This window comes from Hyperolius riggenbachi, chromosome 1, assembly GCF_040937935.1.
Source record: "Hyperolius riggenbachi isolate aHypRig1 chromosome 1, aHypRig1.pri, whole genome shotgun sequence".
Lineage (NCBI taxonomy): Eukaryota > Metazoa > Chordata > Amphibia > Anura > Hyperoliidae > Hyperolius > Hyperolius riggenbachi.
The window spans coordinates 274089645-274110718 of record NC_090646.1 but is presented as its reverse complement, the minus strand read 5'-3'; the positions used below and the strand labels follow the sequence as shown (position 1 = coordinate 274110718).

The 21074-nt window shown below is 43.2% G+C and overlaps 1 protein-coding gene across 1 annotated transcript in view; it reads left to right on the top strand.

Annotated features, from left to right (window-relative positions):
* The window catches only part of DCTN6 (dynactin subunit 6), a 35242-nt gene extending 25936 nt beyond the window's left edge, over positions 1 to 9306 (top strand). The window contains exons 5-7 of the mRNA XM_068233603.1: positions 683 to 730; positions 5205 to 5347; positions 9066 to 9306. Of these exons, the coding sequence (XP_068089704.1) occupies positions 683 to 730; positions 5205 to 5347; positions 9066 to 9164 (290 nt within the window). The 3' untranslated portion in view covers positions 9165 to 9306. The remainder of the gene's footprint in view (positions 1 to 682; positions 731 to 5204; positions 5348 to 9065) is intronic.
* Positions 9307 to 21074: the final 11768 nt, after the last annotated feature.

The window sequence follows — 21074 nt, the reverse complement described above, 5'->3', positions numbered from 1 at the left end:
GACTTTTGCTTTCTGCCCTCGAGGTCTCCAGTACATAAACAGGTAAAAATACATCAGAGGGCAATACAAAAAGCTTGGCAGATGAGCTTTGTGTCCTTAGGCTTGTGCAAAGCACATGGGGACATGATCTGCGAAGCAGGTGGTGTCAGCACTCAGTGCCGAGCGCCGAAGCTGGGCACCACTGTAGCAGTAATGCCATAGTATGCACCCCACATAAGGGAAATTCGGGGTTCTGGCAATTACTTCTCCATCTGAGTTGCTACGGCTCAGAGGGGGAATAGTATTGAACGGCGCCGGGAATTTGAATGGCAGGAGCTCACCCTGCACCCAGCTCATTGCGTGACAGAACTATACGTACGCCATGATCTGCGTATGGAGTAAAAAAAGTTTGCAGCATTCACACTGCTTTATATTAAAGTGTACCAGAGACAATAAAAAAAAAAAAAGTTTAATACGTACCTGGGGCTTCCTCCAGCCTCATGCACACGGATCGCTCCCACGCAGACGTCCTCCGCTGGCTGCAGCTCCGGTACCGTGTCCCATTAGTTCTGCCAATTGCGGCCAGCCTGCGCAAGAGGAATTGCTTTCTCTAAGTATCTCTATTTTCTGTAAGTCAATCCTTTTTTTTTTTTTTTTTTTTTTTTTGTGGTAAATTTTTAGCTAAGACCTTAACTATAGCCAGGTTCTCAAGCAATGAAGATGGGAGACAACAATGTCATTGAGTCCAAAGGTAAGTTGTTAACTTGTATTCAGAAGACTGTAAAAAACACATTTAACTGTGCTCCACCTGCAGAGACCTTAAACGGGAAATTTAGATGCTAAAGGATGTGGCCAAATGAAGTACCAGGTATCCATTTTAACCCTTTGCACTTAAAATTCTTTTACATAGCACTATTGCTATAGACTGCTATAAATAAACACTGAGTGCCCTTTTCCGACTACCCTGCGTTTTGCGATCAGATTCCGATCGCTAATGGATCGCAAAACGCAGGTACAGTAAAACTAATGGAAACGGCAGAAGCTATTTCCATTAGTGCAATCCGATTGCGTTGCGATTTTGTCCCAAGTGCAATCGTCGTCCTGCCACGTTTTGTATGGGATTGAGCTCTATATACTGAGTATGGTAGCTCAATCACTATCACATTTGTGGAAATTGGCTTGAAAGAGCCCTAAAGATGTTAAAGAGACTCTGTAACATTAAAAAGATCCCCTGGGGGGTACTCACCTCGGGTGGGGGAAGCCTCCGGATCCTAATGAGGCTTCCCACGCCGTCCTCTGTCCCACGGGGGTCTCGCCGCAGCCCTCCGAACAGCCGGCGACTGTGCCGACTGTCAGTTCAATATTTACCTTTGCTGGCTCCAGCGGGGGCGCTGTGGCGACTTTCTGCACGGAAATAGACGGAAATACCCGATCTCCGTCGGGTCCGCTCTACTGCGCAGGCGCCGGAAACTTGCGCCTGCGCAGTAGAGCAGACCCGACGGTGATCGGGTATTTCCGCCTACTTCGGCGCCGAGAGGCATCAGAGCGCCTGCGCAGGAGCCAGGAAGGTAAATATTGCGTCACGGCTGTACGGAGGGCTACAGCGAGACCCCCGAGGGACGCAGAACGGCGTGGGAAGCCTCATTAGGATCCTGAGGCTTCCCCCACCTGAGGTGAGTACCCCCTAGGGGCCGTTTTGTCGTTACAGTTCCTCTTTAAAATGGAGGATATTTATGACTACTGTTACAGACTGCATTGATATCACCTAATCTGTCTGGTAGCAGTCAAAATAGGTTGGATGAGTGCACCTGCATTGCAAAATAGGTTGGATGATTGCACGTCCACCCAGTCTCCCCCTTCCTTTCAGAGACAAACCGATAGATGAGATGAGCATATCCACCTTCCATTTAATGTTTGTTTGTACAAAAGTTCAGTTGCCCATTAACTTTTGTGCAAAGTACAGTTATGCTTTTGCAGCTACCAGCGTCTCTGACCTGCGCATGTGCAAGATTTGAACCACACCGGCACAATGATAGAGCTTGTGCATGAGTGATTCCATTGGCTGTGGAACCGCTGTTCGGATTTGTGGCACAAGTTGTGTATGTGGAGGTCAACTCATTTAGCTGCCGCACCTCTTCCAAATGCTCTTTGCCTCATTCCATCCTCTTACACTTCTACCTTCTAAACCAGAGTTTCTGCTCTGACGGCAGAGGTGTACGAAGATGGAATACAGCATGGAATGCATCATCTTCACTGAATGTGCTGTTGGGGGTGGGGGGAGCACATTACTTACGGGGTGCTGCTCCTCTGGTTCCCCCCCTCCATTTGGGATGCATCATCTTCTCGGACTTGCAGCTGCAACCAAAGTTTGTATGTTTCCGGGAGCATTGTTAACGCACGTCCCAATGCATGCTAGGAGATGTAGTCCATGACTACAAGTACAGAGCTGTATTTACGGTCACGGAATAAATCTCCCGGCGTGCATTGTGGCAAGCTCACAAAACACTGCCGGTAACATACAAAACTGCAATTGGTACGGCAAGTCTGAGGAGAAGATGGCGCATCCCAAATGTTACAGGGCAACCAGAGGAGCAGCACCCCGTAGGTAAGTAATTATGCCCCCCCCCCTCCCAAGTTCCGCCGCTGCCCCCCAATGGCACACATGATCAAGTCTGAAAAAAATGTTTCCAGTGGTGCTCAATTAAGGAGTTAACATCGAGGGAAGCACACATAATATTAAATAAATAAATAATGTTATAACAAAAGGGCAGGAAGCTTTGAAAAGTGCTGGGCTTGAAAGGAAATTCCTATGCAGTATTACATTCTGCCGTGATTTACCAGTAATCCTGCAAATAAATAATAATTGAATCCTGCAAATAAAGAATTCTGTTTATATACATTCGTGTGCTTATCAAGATCTGTGTTTGACTTTTGATACTAATACACGTTCCGATATGTGTAAATGTGACCCTGCATGAAGGCGGCTGGGGAAAGTTACCTGGCAGGCATACATCAGTGGAACAGGATTTGTACCCTCCATACAGATATTCTTTATTTGTTAAAGCAGTCCCGGACTCTAGTACATCATACAATGAAAAGTATTTCACATATGGTTGCTGAATAAATTCCCTGGACCACGTTCTGCTGGTTTAGGTAAATCGGAGAGTCTTATCAGCAGCTGTAAATCAAAGCTGTGAGCTGTGCTGAGGCAGCTATCTGTCTGTGTAAATACAAGCTAAAGGTACCCATACACTCAAACAATTTCCCATCGAAATACAGCAGATTTGATCACTGTGATCAAATCTGCTGTGAAATCATTACACAAATGTTGATTAGTCGACCGATTTCCACCCGAAATCGATTGTCGATCTGTCCGGGCGGAAAATTTAGCTAGATCGCCGGCGGGTCGGGAGCGCGTCATTCGATACGGCAGCGACCAATGCAGCAATACATCACCTGTCTGCCCGCACGAATCCCCACAGTCTCTTACTATTTCTGGCGTCTTCTCATCCTGTCCTGTGAGGAGGCGAAGTTCAAACAGTAGACGGTGCGCTACTGTTTGAACTTCCTTGTCACAGGATGGGACAGGAAGAGAAGATGGAGGAGGACGCTGAAAAAAGTGAGAGACTGCGGGGACCCAGGGACTTGCGCCGGCGGACAGGTAATGGTTTGCTGCTGGCGGGGCGGCGAGGCAGGTTGGGAATCGATTTCATGCTGAGATCAATTCAAAATCTGTGTGTGGTGTATGGGCAGCCAATAGATCCCTCTCTGATCAGATTCGATCGGAGAGGGATCTACCTGTTGGTTGATCTGGTAGCAATCGACCAGTGTATGCAGCCTTTAATGTTTCAGTGCTTCTAGTGTGGTGAATACAAGTAAAACTTTTTGGGGGGATTTTCATAAACTGTAATGATTTGTTTTCCTCTTGGGCTCAGTTCACACTGGATGGATCAAAAACTGATCCGTGTAGAAACAGATCCGTTTTTAATAGGCATTCGTTTTTGATCCGTGACCTTCCGTTGCTTAAGTGAGTGGCTACTGCGACGGCCGTGTTCTGGAAAAATCGCTGCAGACCTAAATTTGTAGTCCATTTGATGGAATGTGCCAAACTGATCTGTTCTAACGAAGCAATCTAAATGTTTCCTATAGATTAACATAGGATCCATTCACCTTCGTTTGGATCCAGGACCGTTTTTAAAGAGAACCTAAACTGAGAAGGATATGGTTTTTTCCTTTTAGAATAATACCAGTTGCCTGACTCTCCTGCTCATCCTGTGTCTCTAATACTTTTAACCACAGCCCCTCAACAAGCATGCAGATCAGGTGCTCTGACTGAAGTCAGATTGGATTAGCTGCATGCTTGTTTCAGGTGTGTTATTCAGCCACTACTGAAGTCTCAGCAGCAAGGCCAGGCAACTGGTATTGTTTAAAATAAAACATCCATTTCCCTCTGTTTAGGTTCCCTTTAAGGCCAATGTGTAGCAGGCCTTAAAGCAAACCTGAAGCGAAAATAAACTTATGATATAAATTGTATGTGTAGTACACCTAAGAAATAGAAGATTAGTAGCAAAGTATAGAGTCTCGTATTGTTTTCCAGTACTGGTAGAGTTACAAAAAAACGCTTCAGTTGTTACCCACCAATAAGAGCTTCTCTGAGCCATTAGACTGGGTGGAATACATTCCTGCTTTCTGAAGCACTTAACCAAAAAACAGTGAGAGACAGATTAAAATAAGGTTTACTGCAGGAAAGTTCAAAGGGTCATTATTGCTGCTTTGTTTTTTAGCTTAAAAGAAAGTGTGGTTTTAAAATTGCACCTGTGACTGTGACAGTATAATGCTAGTTTAATGTATTTAAAAAAAAAAAAAAAACTATATGGAAAATTACAATGAGACTATTTTCTTTGCTACTAATGTTCTGTACCATATCCATACTACACATACTATTCATTATATCCTAAGGGCTTTTTTTTCGCTTCAGGTTTGCTCTTAGGTTTATCATACTGTGGCTAATCTCTTAAAGCAGAGAGGAATTACCGAGTTTAGTTCTGCAAACCATTTAACTGTTTTTTTTTCAGCAATGCAAATTAAACATATTTTTTTAAACTAAATGCTTAAAAAGTTAATTTGAAGTTGGGCTTTAACCCGCAACTATTAATTATTACATTTCTGTTTGTTGAGAACCTGCAATGGGTTTATTGTACTAACACCTGAATTTGTCTCGTCAGCGTTTGTGGGCAGGAACGTCATTCTGACGAGCGGCTGCATTATTGGTGCTTGCTGCAATGTGGACACATGTGAGGTTATTCCAGAGAACACAGTCATATATGGATCTGACTGCCTGCGTAGAGTACAGACTGAGCGTCCACAGGTTAGTGTAATCGTGGTGTCTATAGGTTCTTTTGTGACTTATCAGAGTGCTTCCTGTGTGCCTGGAAAGCCCAGTGATCTCACACTACATTTAATGCTGCAACCCCTGCTTTATACTTGTTATTTTCAGCCAGGAATGTTTTCTCATTTTGGATTGTGTGGGTAAGGTCTATAACACCTGATACTAGGCTATCTATCAAGGCAGGCGCAATGTAATCTGGAGTAAAAGTAGAGCAGTTGCTGAGGGATCCCAGTCAGAATTCTTGTTTCATGTATCAGTTGAGACATGATTAGTTTGACAACTTCTCCACTTTTGCTCCAGGTTTCCATGCACCTCTCTTGATAAATCTCCCCTTCTGTTCTTTATTTTGTACTTGTCAATGTTGTACAGATTTCCATCCTTTCTGTTAGCACTGACATGACTAGTAGGAATGGAGCAGCCACACAACAGATGGCCCGGTTTATTCGGGCACTGCAGGGCCGGAGGATTTAAAGCACATTTGAACTGAGAGAGATATGGAGGCTGACATATTTATTTTCCTTTTAAACGATACCTTTTGCCTGGTTGTCCAGCTGAGCCTCTGTCTCCAATATATTATAAGCCATAGCCCTGAACAAGCATTCTGTGTGGAAGTGCCCTTTGCATCAGGGTTTCGAGGTCAAGTTAGAGTTGGTTTGGGATTCATTTTTAAAGCTAATAGCATTGGGTTTCACTAGTGTGAATGATGTTCTGCCAGATAGGTTAGAGTTGAGGTTCATTTCAAGTGTATAACCACACTCTTTAGTGAGCGGAGTATCTTTATTAAGAAAAATAAATAAATGCTGGGTCTGTGGAAGAGATTCATGCAGTTTGAAGGCATTCTCCCTGAAATGCCACTCTGCAATAATCTGGCTTTTAGGAATTAAATAATTAGGCACTGGATAGTAGCAAAAAGGCCAACCAAACTTCAGATTTATATACAACCATGTACTTTACTCATTTCTATGTTTGTAGTTAGAATATAGCAGTCCTTTATGGGTTATTTCAGAGATATCTACAGTTACGTCATACAGCCTGGATTCAATTTGCAGGGAGTGATCCCAATATTTCTGAAATGCCTTGGATGGGTATATTTCATCCTCTGTTCACCCATGGGATTGCTTTGACAATATACAATCATCTTGCATAGGTTATTACCCTCTTATACAGTCTTTACACTCGCCATATATCATAAAACAGCTGACTGATGAAGACTGGAGATTACTCTAGGATTACATCTGTCTGATTCTGTCTCTTTGACTAATAAACTGCTACAACTCCGTTTCATCCAGCAGCCCTGTTTGTCCCCAGTCAGAATGGCAGAAATTGGCCGAAATTTGTCATCTTATTTTATTAGGTGCATATTCAATAGTGCTGATTTTTGGCATTTAGTTTGGAGGTGTCCTAGGATCCCTCAGTCTTTCTAAATAGTATTGTACTGGGCGAATTGAATGGGATCCCAGAGGAATGCATGTTAGGCATATTAGATGAAGAAAAACAAGACGGGCAAAAAAAATAATAAATTCTGCAAAAAAGTTTTTACATTGGATGAATCCTATACCGCTTACTTTTAAATTATGGAATAGGAGAGCGGTGATTCTACACATCAAAAAGAAAGCACAGAGACAGAGCCCAAATAGTGCATTATGACACTGGTGAAAAAGAGAGGATGTGCAAAGAAGCAGTACCCACAGAATTGGGTTGCAAACAGGACAACCAACCACAGAAGGCAGATAGACAATCATGAACCTGTCTCCACTCGGATATTTGTGGTTGCTGCCACTCTCTGTAAAAAATTATCGACTGCGACTGAGCCACAGGGGACCAAAGTCAACAAATGATTAGAATCCAGGTTTGTATAAAATTTAGGTTAAAAACAACTAAAATAGGAGAGGTAACTTACCACTATGAGGACACTGGTATAAATAGAACCTAGAATCCTTACTTAAGATAGAAATACAAATGCATTCGTGTGGACCTCTGCAGATAAATTAAAATATACAACTTTAAAGAACTGACAGTATTAGTGCTAGGATATGCGATATCCAATATAGAAAATCTATTGTTTAAAATATTAAGAAAAACGGCCAAGCTACAACTTTAAAAAAAAAAAAGTTGTGTGCCAAACGTCATTATGGCCACAATCAACAGGCATAAACAGCAAAAGAAGAAAGACCTAAAAAGACTAGGCATGCTGTCTGTTGTGGACAGCGGCAGAGTGTGCTGCATGACTCAACAGCACACATCTGCCTTTAAAACCAGCATGTCTCTGATGTGAAACAAAACAGCTTATTGTGCAATTAAACAGTTTTCATATTACAACTAGAAAGTATTTTCAGGTGCCCTGTTACCCACAAGCAGGAGCATCACAGCAAGGGGAGAGGGTATAGGGAAGTGCTAATTCAATAGTCAGAAATAACTTTCCAAGAGCACAGCAACAGCTAAGCATGGAGCACCTCTGTGGTGCACTGTTCATGTATATGTAATGCAGTTAAAATAGGAGAGAAGCGGTGATTTGGGGGTTCGTGCAAGTGATGCACTGATGTGATGGTCGGCCATCAGTGGAGGCCATTTTGGACAAGGGAATCGGTGGACTGAAGGAAGCCAAACACTTCTATCAGTTCTATTCAGCTTTGTCACTTCCTTCTACTTTTGTTATGATCACTTCCTCCCTTCTCTGCACATGCTCTGGATTATCTAGACTAGGGACTTCCCTATACTGAGGTAAAACTTTTTTTTTTTTTCTCCTTCAGGTTCACTTTAGCAGCCTCCCACTATAGCAGCCTCCATACTCCTTTCACTACAAGGTCCCTTTAAGGCTAGGTGAAAAATCAGGACAAGTGTTAGATATTTTGCAGAGAGCATTAAGGTTAGACATCAGGTTAACTGCTATCAGGACACTTTCACTCTACATCTTTTTGTTTGCGAAAAAATGTGTCCACAATACCAATACCCTCAAGTAATCACTTTTCCCTATGATCATAATTCTGAAAAAACTGCATCACGTATGCAAAAACACACAAACGTGTTATTGAAGTTTATCTGGTGTGCATTTTTAAAAGCACGTACAAATGCATATTAAGTGAAAGAGCCCTCAGAGCAGCAGTTGAGAAGAATTACACAAGGTTAAGAAGCCTTAAACAAAACCCAAAGCGGCATCACAAAAAAAAAAAAAAAAAAAAAAAAAGCATACTACCTGCACCACGCCGCCTCAAGGATGCAGCCTAGCTGCTCTCTATTGCCCCTTTTGCCCTCCGCAGCATCTGACTACTGGCAGATAAATCCAAGATGGCCGCTGCCCGAAAGTACTTCCTGTGCCACGGCTTGGCTGCTGATTGGAAGAGGGGGGAGAGCGATGGAGGGAAGGCAATGTGGGGGAGGCGGGGGGAGCATTTTGATTGACGGTGGCAGGTAAATGGCAGGCTAGCGACAATCTAGCCTGTTGCTCATTTTGGGGGAGCAAAGGAAAGTGAAGGGGGAGCTGACAGCAGTAGAGAGGGGACACAGAGGCTTGTCAGTGAGCAGAGAACATGCCTATGTGTCCTGTAATTTTTGTGATCCGCCTTGGGTACTCTTCAAATCAAACTGTGAGAGTTTGTCTTGAAATGTCTGTTGTGAAAGGGTAGGTATAATTATAAACTAAGACCATGTACAGAATGTGCTATTTATGAGTTTCCATTTCCACTTTTGAATGATACAGCCACAAACCCTTCAGCTGGATTTCCTAATGAAGATTCTGCCAAACTATCACCATCTGAAGAAGACTACAAAGATCAGCCAAATCCAGATGAAGAACTGAAGATGCACTTTTCAAATATTACATGCTTCACTTGTACTGATGTCTCCATAATCTTCTCTTTGTGCTCTTAAGTTTTGTCTGAATACCAGTTATTTATATTTTTGTTCTTTGTGTCTTATCATAAATGTTACAAAAGTACAAAGTATTTCTAGTAATTCTTCATAAAAAATAAAGAATATAAACACACAAACGAATATGCAGAAAAACGCAAGCTTTCACGCAATGGGCTCAATTCTGAAAGCATTACCGCATTCGGTAATGCAAAAATACCACTGATTTTATGAAACATCAAGAAGTTTTAAACCAGGATGATACCAGTTATTGGCTAACTCAAAATGAATAAAAATAAGCAAGCTTTCGGCCTTGCAGCCTTCGTCTGGCTTATATCCTGTTAGTTTGCAAACTGGTGTAACAGACAGCTTTATACATGCAACATCAAAAGGGAAAACAGATATTTTTTCAAGCATAAATACATGTCATTAAGATGCCTAAATTCACACAGACCATCGACCTGGGGTTAGAGGTTGTTAGCTAAGATAAGGATCCTTGTTTACTCCCTGCTCACAGACCTGGGATTAGGATTGACCCAGAGGTATCGTAAATTCTTAGTTCACAAGTTCAGCTATAATGGCGGAGAAAGTTCAAATATCATCAGTCTCATACCAATATAGAAAGTTGTTGTCCTTATTCAAACCATTCTGCACAGCTTTGAACCAATTTATAAATCTTGTTTCTGCTATCGATCATTTGACGTTTTGAAGCCACCCTTCAGGGCAGTGACACGAAGATCATCCATGCTGTATCCGTTGGACCGAAATGCTGTGTCCGTTGGACCGAAAGTGTGTAGCAACTGGGAGTCCAGATTTGGTATCATTAATAGTGTGCCTGTGTCCATTCATATGTTTGCGCAGAGTTTGTCCAGTTTTAGGCAGTTACTGCATGGAAAAGTGAAGTTACCGAGCAGTGAGGTAAAATCCTCCTTAAAAGTCAGTAAATGTAAATTCTAAAAGATAAGAGCATTCAGTTACACAGGCAAAAATATTTGCTTTTTAAGACCAGCTCTTATCTGCCGGTAACTTCCTCTTATCCATGCGATAAGCTGTGTAGCTAGTGGGAGGCAGGAGAGGGAAAAGAGTTTCCTTCATTAATTCCTGGCTGCTGAGGCTGCGCTGGGAGCCGTGGATATCTGCAGAGTTAAGACAGTTGTAAAGCAGTCTCCTGCCGGGCGCTGTGGTGTCTCATTACACCTATGCCCACTGTGTGCTTCTGGCTGATCCTCCGTGCTCCTCCTCGCTGATTGGCCTAATAGGAGACAGCGTAGCACGGAGGGGGATGGTGGAGAGCGGCTACTGCTCAGAGCTGCTGGTGCGTGGATGTGACATCGCAGCCCCGATACTGTCTGCCCATCAGCCAGGAGGATCAGTGAGTTGCGGAAGGCATACCCCTCATCCCCTCCCTCCCTCACTGCACATGTTTGCGTGGATAAATACCGCACTAGGAGAAAGCTTTCAGAATAGTTAAAAAAAAATCAGAAATACTGAATGCTGTATTTTTCCTCATGTAATATTATTTTACAGGGTGGCCTTTCAGAATTGAGCCCAATGGAGTGTATTTTGAGTGTGTTGTGTTGCGTACATGCGTTTTGCTTGCATTTTACTACGTTTGCAGTTCGCACATATGAATCACAAGTGCGTTTTTGTGCGTTTCTGATAAGCAGTTTATGCAAATTTTTGGGTATGTGGCCAGTATGAAAACACATTTTCGATGTCCTCTCTGGCATATCAAGTCAACAGGTAGAGGGAATACTTGGTTTTTATACAAAAAAATGCATAAAAAATTCCAATAAAAATGCAATAAGATGCTATACCTCTGTATCACCATTGACATACACTATATGCTTTTAGATGCGTTTTGGAAAAACATGCAGCAAGTTCTGTGTTTCAAAAACGCACATTGCAGAACGCAAATAAATGCGTTTTTCGTGCAGCTTATTGATTTACATTATGCGTGTTAACGCTAACGTTTTACACAGAGCTAGCGTTTCTGCCTAGTGTATTCCTACCCTTCATCCCCATCCATTGTGCATTGCCATCAGGTAATGCAACCACTTGGAGGGGGGATGCTGCCTAATGGGAGTCACTGACTACTTGGAAGGGGGATGATGCCTACCTGGAGAGGGTGCGGGCTGCCTAATAAAGGTCATAACAGCATTTCGGTAGTTGTTTTTGACCAGAGGTGCCTTGAAAAAAAATTCAAAGCCCTTAAAGGAATACTTAAGTCAAAAAAAAAAAATGACATTTACTCACCTGGGGCATCCCTCAGCACCCCGAAGCTGGATGGTGCCCTCGCAGCCCCGCTCCGATCGTCCTGTCCCCGCCGGCGGCTACTTCCGGTTCGGCGACAGCCGCCGACAGGCTGGGAACGCGGCTGATTTTCCGCGTTCCCAGCCGCTGCTATCACTCTCTATGCTGCTATAGCGTATATATATACGCTATAGCAGCATAGAGAGTGATAGCAGCGGCTGGGAACGCGGAGGGATGCCCCAGGTATATATATACGCTATAGCAGCATAGAGAGTGATAGCAGCGGCTGGGAACGCGGAAAATCAGCCGCGTTCCCAGCCTGTCGGCGGCTGTCGCCGAACCGGAAGTAGCCGCCGGCAGGGACAGGACGATCGGAGCGGGGCTGCGAGGGCACCATCCAGCTTCGGGGTGCTGAGGGATGCCCCAGGTGAGTAAATGTCATTTTTTTTTTTTGACTTAAGTATTCCTTTAAGGCTTTGAGAACCGCTGACCTAGGAGAAATCATGAAGTGAATAAGGGATAATTGACTCCAATATCTTTTAACTGGTCCGGTGGTATCTTGCACCAGTGTGTTAGCAGCAAGTCCTTTAAAGGGAACTTGAAGTGAGAGGGATATGGTGGCTGCCATATTTATTTCCTTTTAAGCTGTACCAGGTGCCTGGCTGTCCTGCTGATCCTCTGCCTTTAATACTTTCAGCCATAGACCCTGAACAAGCATGCAGCAGATCAGGTGTTTCTAACAGTATTGTCAGATTTTACTAATTAGCTGCATGCTTGTTTCTGGTGTTATTCAGACACTACTGCAGCCAAATAGATCTGCAGTACTGTCAGGCAACTGGTATTGTTTAACAGGAAATAAATGTGGCAGAATCCATATAATTCTCACTTCAGGTTCCCTTTAAAGGACACCTTAGGCGAGAGTGGTATGGAGGCTGCCATATGTATTTCCTTTTAAACAATTTGGATTGCCTGTCTGTACTGCTGATCCTCTGCCTCTAATACTTTAGGACATAGACTATGAACTAGTATGCAGGTCAAATATTTGACTGGATGTGCCACATTAGTTTTTTAGGTTATTTAGACACTGCTGATGCCAGAAAAAAAACCGCAGAATGCCAGAACTGGTTTTCTTTAAAAAGAAATAGACATGTCAGCCTCCATATGCCTTGACCAAGAGGCATCTGACCGAATCTCATCAGAGTGAGATCTGTTGGCTACCCATACACCACAGACTGATTCCTGATCGATTTCAGCATGAAATCTTTTGGAAATTGGTCTAGTGACACCTCCGTCGCTGTCCCCCCAAATGTTATAGGCTTGTGTCAAATCCACTACTTAATTTTTCTTGACCTACATGCCTTTTAAAATTGTAAGGTTTATACATACCCAGGTATATAACACTAAGGGTCCTGTTACAGTTCATCTTCTGCATTCCATTGCAATGGATAATATCGTAACGTGATGCGATTATATTTCAATGGTACATTCACGTAGCTTGTGATGCAGAGAATTCCATTAGAGTAACATATTATTCTGTGCATTTCCTGGACAACATGTTTATAGTGGCAATGAAGCATCATTTCTATGTACTGTACTCACCAAGATAAGTGTACCTTTTTCTAAGAACTTCTTTGTAGTGTGTGCTGGACTTCCTAAGAGTTATTATACAGTACAAAGTAAGGGGTTGTTATGGCTGCGTATTTGAAAAAAGGGCATCCTGAACTTTTGGGCACTTGCTAATGCCGTTAGCAGAATATTGGTAATATTCTGAAATCACTCTACCTAACCTTACTCTCACACTAACGCTCTCTCTACCTACTCCATACACTAACCCACCGTTACCTAAGCCTAACAAGAATCTGCTCCTAAGCCGTACCTGCCCTCCCCCATTCTAACACTAGCATTTGCTAGCATCTGCGTTGCTATTGGTCCCTCAACCATCGCGGCGCTTCGACTACATACTATATATGCTACGCTTCCAGTGCCCAAATTGTCCACTGGGGTTGGCTTTAGCCACAATTAAAATTGTGGTCCATGGCAGCGCCAAAACCTCTTCGCGGCCAAAGGTGTCCATATTTCCTACTTTAAATTTAGAACTGATCCATGGCTAAAGTATCTAGTAAAATGCAAAAACTGCATTTTATAATTGAAATTTTACTATTGCATGCAAACATGACATGTATGATATACACTAGAATTCCTTTAAAGTAAACTTCAATTGACCTGACGAAGTAGTTTACTATATCAGAAGTAGTCATGTATTTTATATTCATACAGGTGCATGTTTGGGACCTGGAACCAGAGGTTTGCTATATCAGAGTTTACTATAACAAGATTCTAGTGTACATTCATAGAAATCCTTTATATCCTAAAGCAAGCCAATTGGATAGATCGTGATCTACCGGTTAATCCCACACAGCCTGTGTGAGTGACATGTGTTGCACTCTCTTTTACTTGGATGAGCTTAGGGCCATATGCTGTCCTGAAGTTTTGCATAGCAGTGTACAGGATTCTGATGTTGCACGATGGGGAGCCATACATCTAAAAGCATTATGTGCTACTGCTGATTACAATTTTGCCAGACACTGAGCATGATATTGCATGATTATTGTAAGCATGATACTGGGGCTCTATTTGGGCAAGCACTGTTCTATTTGGCTTACTGAGGAGGGCTCTATGATATGTACAGGGGTTGGACAAAATTTAATGGAAACACCTAACATTTTGGCATCATAATCTTTGAACATGTTTTAAGCAATCAAAACTTGACATATGTTAATTTTTTTTTGTTTATTATTTTTGTTATTTGATATGTTGAATTAAAATAATTGTTTTTTTACAGATATTTAAACCAAAGTTGGTTATAATTTATAAAAATGGCAGATCTTTCAGACTTTCAAAGAGGCCAAATTGTTGGTGCTTGTATGGTAGGCTCTGCTGTAACACAAACTGCCTGAATGCTTGGCATTTCAAGAGGTACTGTCTCAAAAGTAATGACTACCTTTGAAAGCAAAGGAAAAACATCCTCAGCAAAGCACAGTTGTGGCCGAAAGTCAAAGTTGTCTGAGAGAGACCGTCTGACTCTAAATCGAATTGTTAGAAAAGCTCGGAAAAACACCTACAGAACCCAGTTTCCACAAAAACTGTTCGTCGGGAGCTGCACAAATCTGGATTCCACAGAAGAACTGCAATTAGAAAACCTCTGTTCTCAAAGACAAATGTTTCAAAGCGTTTAGAGTGGTAGAAACCACCAGAATTGGTCACTCAAGCAGTGGAAAAATGTGATTTTTCTCTGACGAATCATCGTTTACCTTATTGCCGACCTTTACGTTTAAGTTTACGTTTTGGAGACAGCCGAAAGAAGCATTTCATCCAGACTGCCTTTTCCCAACCGTAAAACATAGTGGGGGTGCTGTGATGATTTGGGGTGCTATTTCTTGGAAATTCGCCAGGCCAATGATTTCCCTTCATGGAAGAATTAACAGCCGAGACAATTTAGGAATTTTGGGCAACGAAGTTCATCCTGTGGTTCAAGAACTGTTTCCGGAGGGTAATGCCATCTTTCAAGACGATAATGCCCCAATCCATACAGCTAGAATTGTTAAAGTATGGTAGGAGGAACTCCAACAGAAGGAAGGTCCGCACCAATTCACCACGAATCCTCTTTATTGTTAGGACGTATCCAGTATTAAAACATCACATCTCAAGCTGACATGTTTCGGACCTACTGGTCCTTAATCATAGCTGAGTTCACATGGAAAACCTTTGACACATTAATACACACCCGGCCTAAAGCTCCACCCCCCGCCCACCTCCATGGGGGCGGTCTCACCCCGGAGGGCGGAGCCAGGATACAGGTCAGTTCTGAAAGGTGCATGAAATTTAAAACAATACGACAAAGTGTCATTGTACATGATAAAACAGAGTAAAAAAATGTCAAAAAATTGTTCTCATAAATGAGATCAATAAAAAGAGTAAAGCAGTAGTACAGGCAGACACTGGAAAACAGAGAGAAATAAAGGGAATACACACCATCATAAGCCAATAGAGGGATAAATGAGGTCACTGTGTTGTGAGACTCACGTCCCACCTAGCATTCAAGCCTCGAGGGGCTCTAGTGTCCAATTTAAATATCCACATAGCTTCTCTCCTAAGTAAACACCTGTAAAGATCCCCACCCCGTTTGGATGGAAACACTCTCTCTATGCCCTGGAATTGGAAGCCAGTCATATTCCCACTATGTACCTCCCTGAAATGTTTCGCAACATTAGAGACATTGGTGGTAAGCCACCCTTGTCCCAGGTAGTGTTCCGCTACCCTTTGCCTAAGCGGCCTAGTAGTACATCCAACATACTGAATGGAACATACACTACACGTGATTAGATAAATCACGTCCTTGGTTCCACAATTGATAAACTGTTTGATTGGAAAACTACGGCCGCTAACGGAAGAGACAATAGATCTTGTTTTCGTATGCACATGGCAGTATCGACATGTAGAAACACTGCATCTAAACGAACCTGTCAGGGAAAGCCACGTGTTTGGGTGTTGTGTTGATTCAAACATGCTTGGGGACAAAAGTTTGGCAAGAGTAGGTGCCCGTCGGCTGGCCATTCTGACACCTTCATTGATGATCGGACGTAGGCCTGCATCAGCCTTGAGTATGGGTAAGTACTTAGTGACAATGCCTATGACCTCTTTGTACTCTGACGAAAAGGTGGTTACAAATGTGGGTTTCGGACTAGTGGCCCCCCTAATTGAGGTAGCATGTACCAGATCTGATCTGGGTCGAGAGGATACTCTCGACCTACCTCTTTTTATGGCCCATTTAGGATAGCCTCTGTCACAAAGTCGTGCCTCCACAATATCAAGTTCCTTAATCAAATCACCTTCTTCTGAGCAGTTACGTTTCGCTCTACTAAATTCTCTGACTGGAATGCCCTTTATGGTGTGGGCTGGATGACAACTGTTAGCTCTTAAAGTGGAATTTCCACTACACGCCTTTCTATAGGTGATTGTGCTAACCCTTCCGTTGTTGGGGTTTCCCCTTAACTCAAGGTCCAAGTAGTTGATGGAAACCTTCTCATATTCAAATGTGAACTGAAGATTCAGCTCATTGGCGTTAAAATGCTCCACCAAAAACTGGACACTACAGGGGCTACCCTTCCACACCAATAGCAAATCATCAATGTACCTCCCGTACCACACAACATCCTCCATGAGGCCGCAACCACCCCCAAAGACATGGCTCTCCTCCCACCATCCCATGTATAGATTAGCCAGGGACGGGGAGAACTTTGCTCCCATGGAGGCGCCACGTCTCTGGAGGTAGAAGCGGCCATCAAACATGAAGTAGTTGTGGGCCAGGAGGTGACAGACAGAGTCCAGAATGAAAGTCTGGAGGTCCAGAGAATAGTCTGAGTACTTCCCCAGATGAAACTCCAAAGCTTGTAGGGCAAGATTATGAGGAATACATGAGTAGAGAGATTTTACATCAATTGTAATCCAAGCATATTCTGATCTCCACTCAAAATCCTCAATACTGGCCAATAGATGTTTGGAATCTTTTATGTAGCCTGGGAGACGCTTCACCAGAGGCTAGAGCATGGAGTCCACCCAACTACCAAGGCGCTCGCCCAGAGAGCCAATCCCGGCCACAATTGGCCTGCCCTCCGGACGAGCGCCTTGTTTGTGAATCTTCGGTAAATGATGGAAAATTGGTATAGTTGGGTGCTGGACACCCAAATACTCCACAAGCCTCCGGTCAAGGACCCCCAGGCTCTCACCATATGACAAAAGACTAGACAACCTGCTCTGGAATTCTGAGGTCGGATCATTCCTCAGAGTCTCATATGTGTCACTGTCATTTAACTGTCTCAGAGCCTCTTCTCGGTAACTGACGCTGTTTAGTACTACCACTGCGCCGCCCTTGTCCGCATTGCGGATAACAATATCCTTATTGTTCTGTAGACTCTTAAGGGCGCGTGCTTCATCTCGGCTAAAGTTTGGAATAGTGGTAGATAGGGGATTCTTAGCTAAATGCAAAAGGTCTCTCTCCACGAGTTCCTGAAAAGTGTCCACATGAGTCGTGCGTGCAGACACCGGGTAGAAATCGGGATTGGCTGCTCTGATTGGCTTAACATCATCTAGGGTAACCAGGGGATTGCTATCGGACAACAGACTATCCATTGTCCATCTAGCACATGTATCCTGAAAGTTACCTATATCAGGTATGCCCACAGTGCTGCCAGCCGGTCTCCACTCTGGTTGATCAGCATCATCCCCAAAATGTTTGCGTAAAAGGATTGACCTCACAAATCGATTTACATCGAGAAGAGTGGTAAATACGTCAAAATGGTGGGTGGGGGCAAAAGACAGACCTTTGGATAGAACCTTTATTTCAGACTCGCTAAGAACATAATCAGACAAATTCACCACATTTCCACTACCAGGCAGGAGGAACGTTCTAATGAAGTTGAGCATCTCATCTGGCCACCACAATCCCCAGACCTCAACATGATTGAACATTTATGGTCGTTATAAGAGATTCAAGTAAGAAGTCGATTTCCGCCGCTATCGTCTCTAAAGGAAGTGGAGGGTGTTTTAACTGAAGAATGGGCTAAAATTCCTTTGGAAACAATTCACAATTTGTATGAATCAATACCTCGGATAATTGAGGCTGTAATTGCAGCAAAAGGTGGACCTACACCATATTTAAATATATTTTGTTGATTTTCAAGGTGTTTCCATTATTTTGTCCAACCCCTGGTATCTCATTGACTTGGCAGCTTGTGGTAATCGCTAATGGACTACCTCTGTGCATGTGCTGCAGTTGTGGCTTGTGGTAATCGCTGATGGACTGCCGCTGAGCATGTGCTGCAGTTGTGGCTTGTGGTAATCACTGATGAAGGGCCTCTTGTGCATGCGCTGCAGTTGTGGCTTGTGGTAATCACTGATGGACTGCCGCTGTGCATGTGCTGCAATATGGCTTGTGGTAATCACTGATGGACTGCCGCTGTGCATGTGCTGCAGTTGTGGCTTTTGGTAATCACTGATGGACTGCCGCTGTGCATGCGCTGCAGTTGCGGCTTGTGGTAATCACTGATGAAGGGCCTCTTGTGCATGCACTGCAGTTGTGGCTTGTGGTAATCACTGATGGACTGCCGCTGTGCATGTGCTGCAATATGGCTTGTGGTAATCACTGATGGACTGCCGCTGTGCATGTGCTGCAGTTGTGGCTTTTGGTAATCACTGATGGACTGCCGCTGTGCATGTGCTGCAGTTGTGGCTTGTGGTAATCACTGATGGACTTCCGCTGTGCATGCGCTGCAGTTGTGGCTTGCATTTGTAGGTAGATTCTACCTGGTAGATAATTTTCAATTCGTCATTTTCTAAGTAACCCGCAAGCTGAAAAAGTGTGAGCACCTCTGTCCTAAACAATGGATTGCACTTGTAACAGACGTTCAAACACATACAATAAGTAACCACCAGATGGCAGTGTATAACTGGCTATGGCCCTCTGTAAATCAAGCATACTTTCAAACTAAGAAATTACAATTAAAAGGAATCGTATAGAAACAAAATCGAGCATACTTTCAAACTAAGAAATTACAATTAAAAGGAATCATACAGGAAAAAAAATGTAACAGAAAAGAATAGAAGAAAACAACACTTATGTACAAATTCTGTTTATGGTGTTCTCAACTTTTTGCGCCTCTGACAGTGCTACGCAATTGCAAGAATTCAAAATATTATAGACATGCATAAGGTCTGCTTCTCCTTGGCATGTCTTCACAATCAGTGGAGAGGACCTGAACAAGCACCCTTGACCTTCTCTTACTGACTCCTAGAAAGTTTAGAATAAAGACGATAGTATTAATTGGCTTGTTGATGTTGTCTGTTACGAGCCTCAGTTTACTATTCTACTGATTTACTGACTCTGTGATGATAAAGCACTGTAGCTTGGCTTATAAGATTAGTTAGATGCAACTTATCACTTAACAAAAACAATAGCCAAACATCTTCACTTCAGAAGAAGATGACATGCAGGTACTCGTAGTAGAGGCCTGCAGCGGGTCGGGTACCCGCGGGTAACCCGAAATGCGGGTTGGGTTCGGGTACCCGAATTTAAGGTGTGGGTCGGGTGCGGGTAGTGAGTTGCGAGTGTGGGTAGCGGTCTGCGGGTGCGCGTCGCGGGTAGTGAAAGCAAGCATGTAAACCTTTAGCTTTGGTTTGTGTCTAAAAATAGGTTTTATTAACTTTACAGCTCAATGTTACTTTAAATGTGTACTTTAGAAGAAAATGTAGCGGGTCGGGTGTGGGTAGCGCTTCTGCAGGTCGAGTTGCGGGTATCCAATTCACCAGAAAGCGGGTCGGGTGAGGATAGCGGATGCGGGTCGGGTATGAAAAAGTAGACCTGCGCAGGCCTCCAACTCGTGGATCACACATTGGCGGCACTTTCTTCCAGAATTATTTGATAGCAAAAAGTATTTTTTCACATCCACAAAATGAATTTACAAACATCACTACAAAGATTTTAATGTATGCAAAATATTCCTCAAGGCAAAGTGTCTACGCAAGTAATTTTAACTTAGTTTGGTGAATACACTCCATAGTTTCATCTCATAGTGATCCTTGTTAGCCATTACTTGCTGTGCCCGCCCCTCACCCCCTCAGATAATCAGCTGAAGGGAGAAGGGCCTTATCTCATAATGTTTCTGTGTATTACTAATGCTGTATTCGCCAACTACCCAGTCATGCGTACTTAGTACCAGATGTGTTACAGTATACAGCTGTGTTTTGGTCCATCACACCCTTGTTTGTCCATGTAGCTTGTTTGTAAATTATTTATTTCTACAGCACCACAAAAGATGAAAAGTAAATAGAAGCCAAAATATTATCTGGCTTAGGAAACATTTCTGATAAGGTTATAGTGCTGAAAAGTTCAAAGAATTATTACTTTTTTGTTTGTTTGTTTTTGCAGCTTACTAGAGCAGATTTTACATCCGACTGTAATGGCTGCAATTTGCAATACAGTGTTATAAATTCAGCCGTTAAAATAAAAACAATATACTTCTATGTTACTAATGTTCTATTTGCCATAAATACTACACATACAATTATTTATCTCATACAACAGTTCAGGTTTGCTTTATCGAGAACCCAAAGTGAACCTTGGGTCAAAAGTTAAATACACATCTAAGGAGAGGGAAGTCTTTGGAGGCGTACGAGAGGTATCGGCGCTGGAGACTTGGGTGCAGGATTCAGCCGGTATATGGCTGATCCTGCTGCCGCACAAGTCCCGGCCATATTAAATACTATTCCCCTACAGGCCGCCATGGATAGTGGGGGAATGAAATAATTTGGCTTCCAGCAATTGCTGGAAGCCGAATTATTATGTTTTAAAAGTAACTTCAGCTCCATCTTCTGGCGGCGCTGAAGTTACTCCCTGTGTGCTGCTATAGCCGTAATTCCTATTACGGCCTATGGTGGCGCCGGCTGCACCCAAATCTCCTGCGCTGGTTTCAGCATGTTCACTTTGGAGGCCCTCCAAGACCTCAACCACTGCCCCGACCGCCTGTATATTGTAACCACTCTCCTCTTTTTG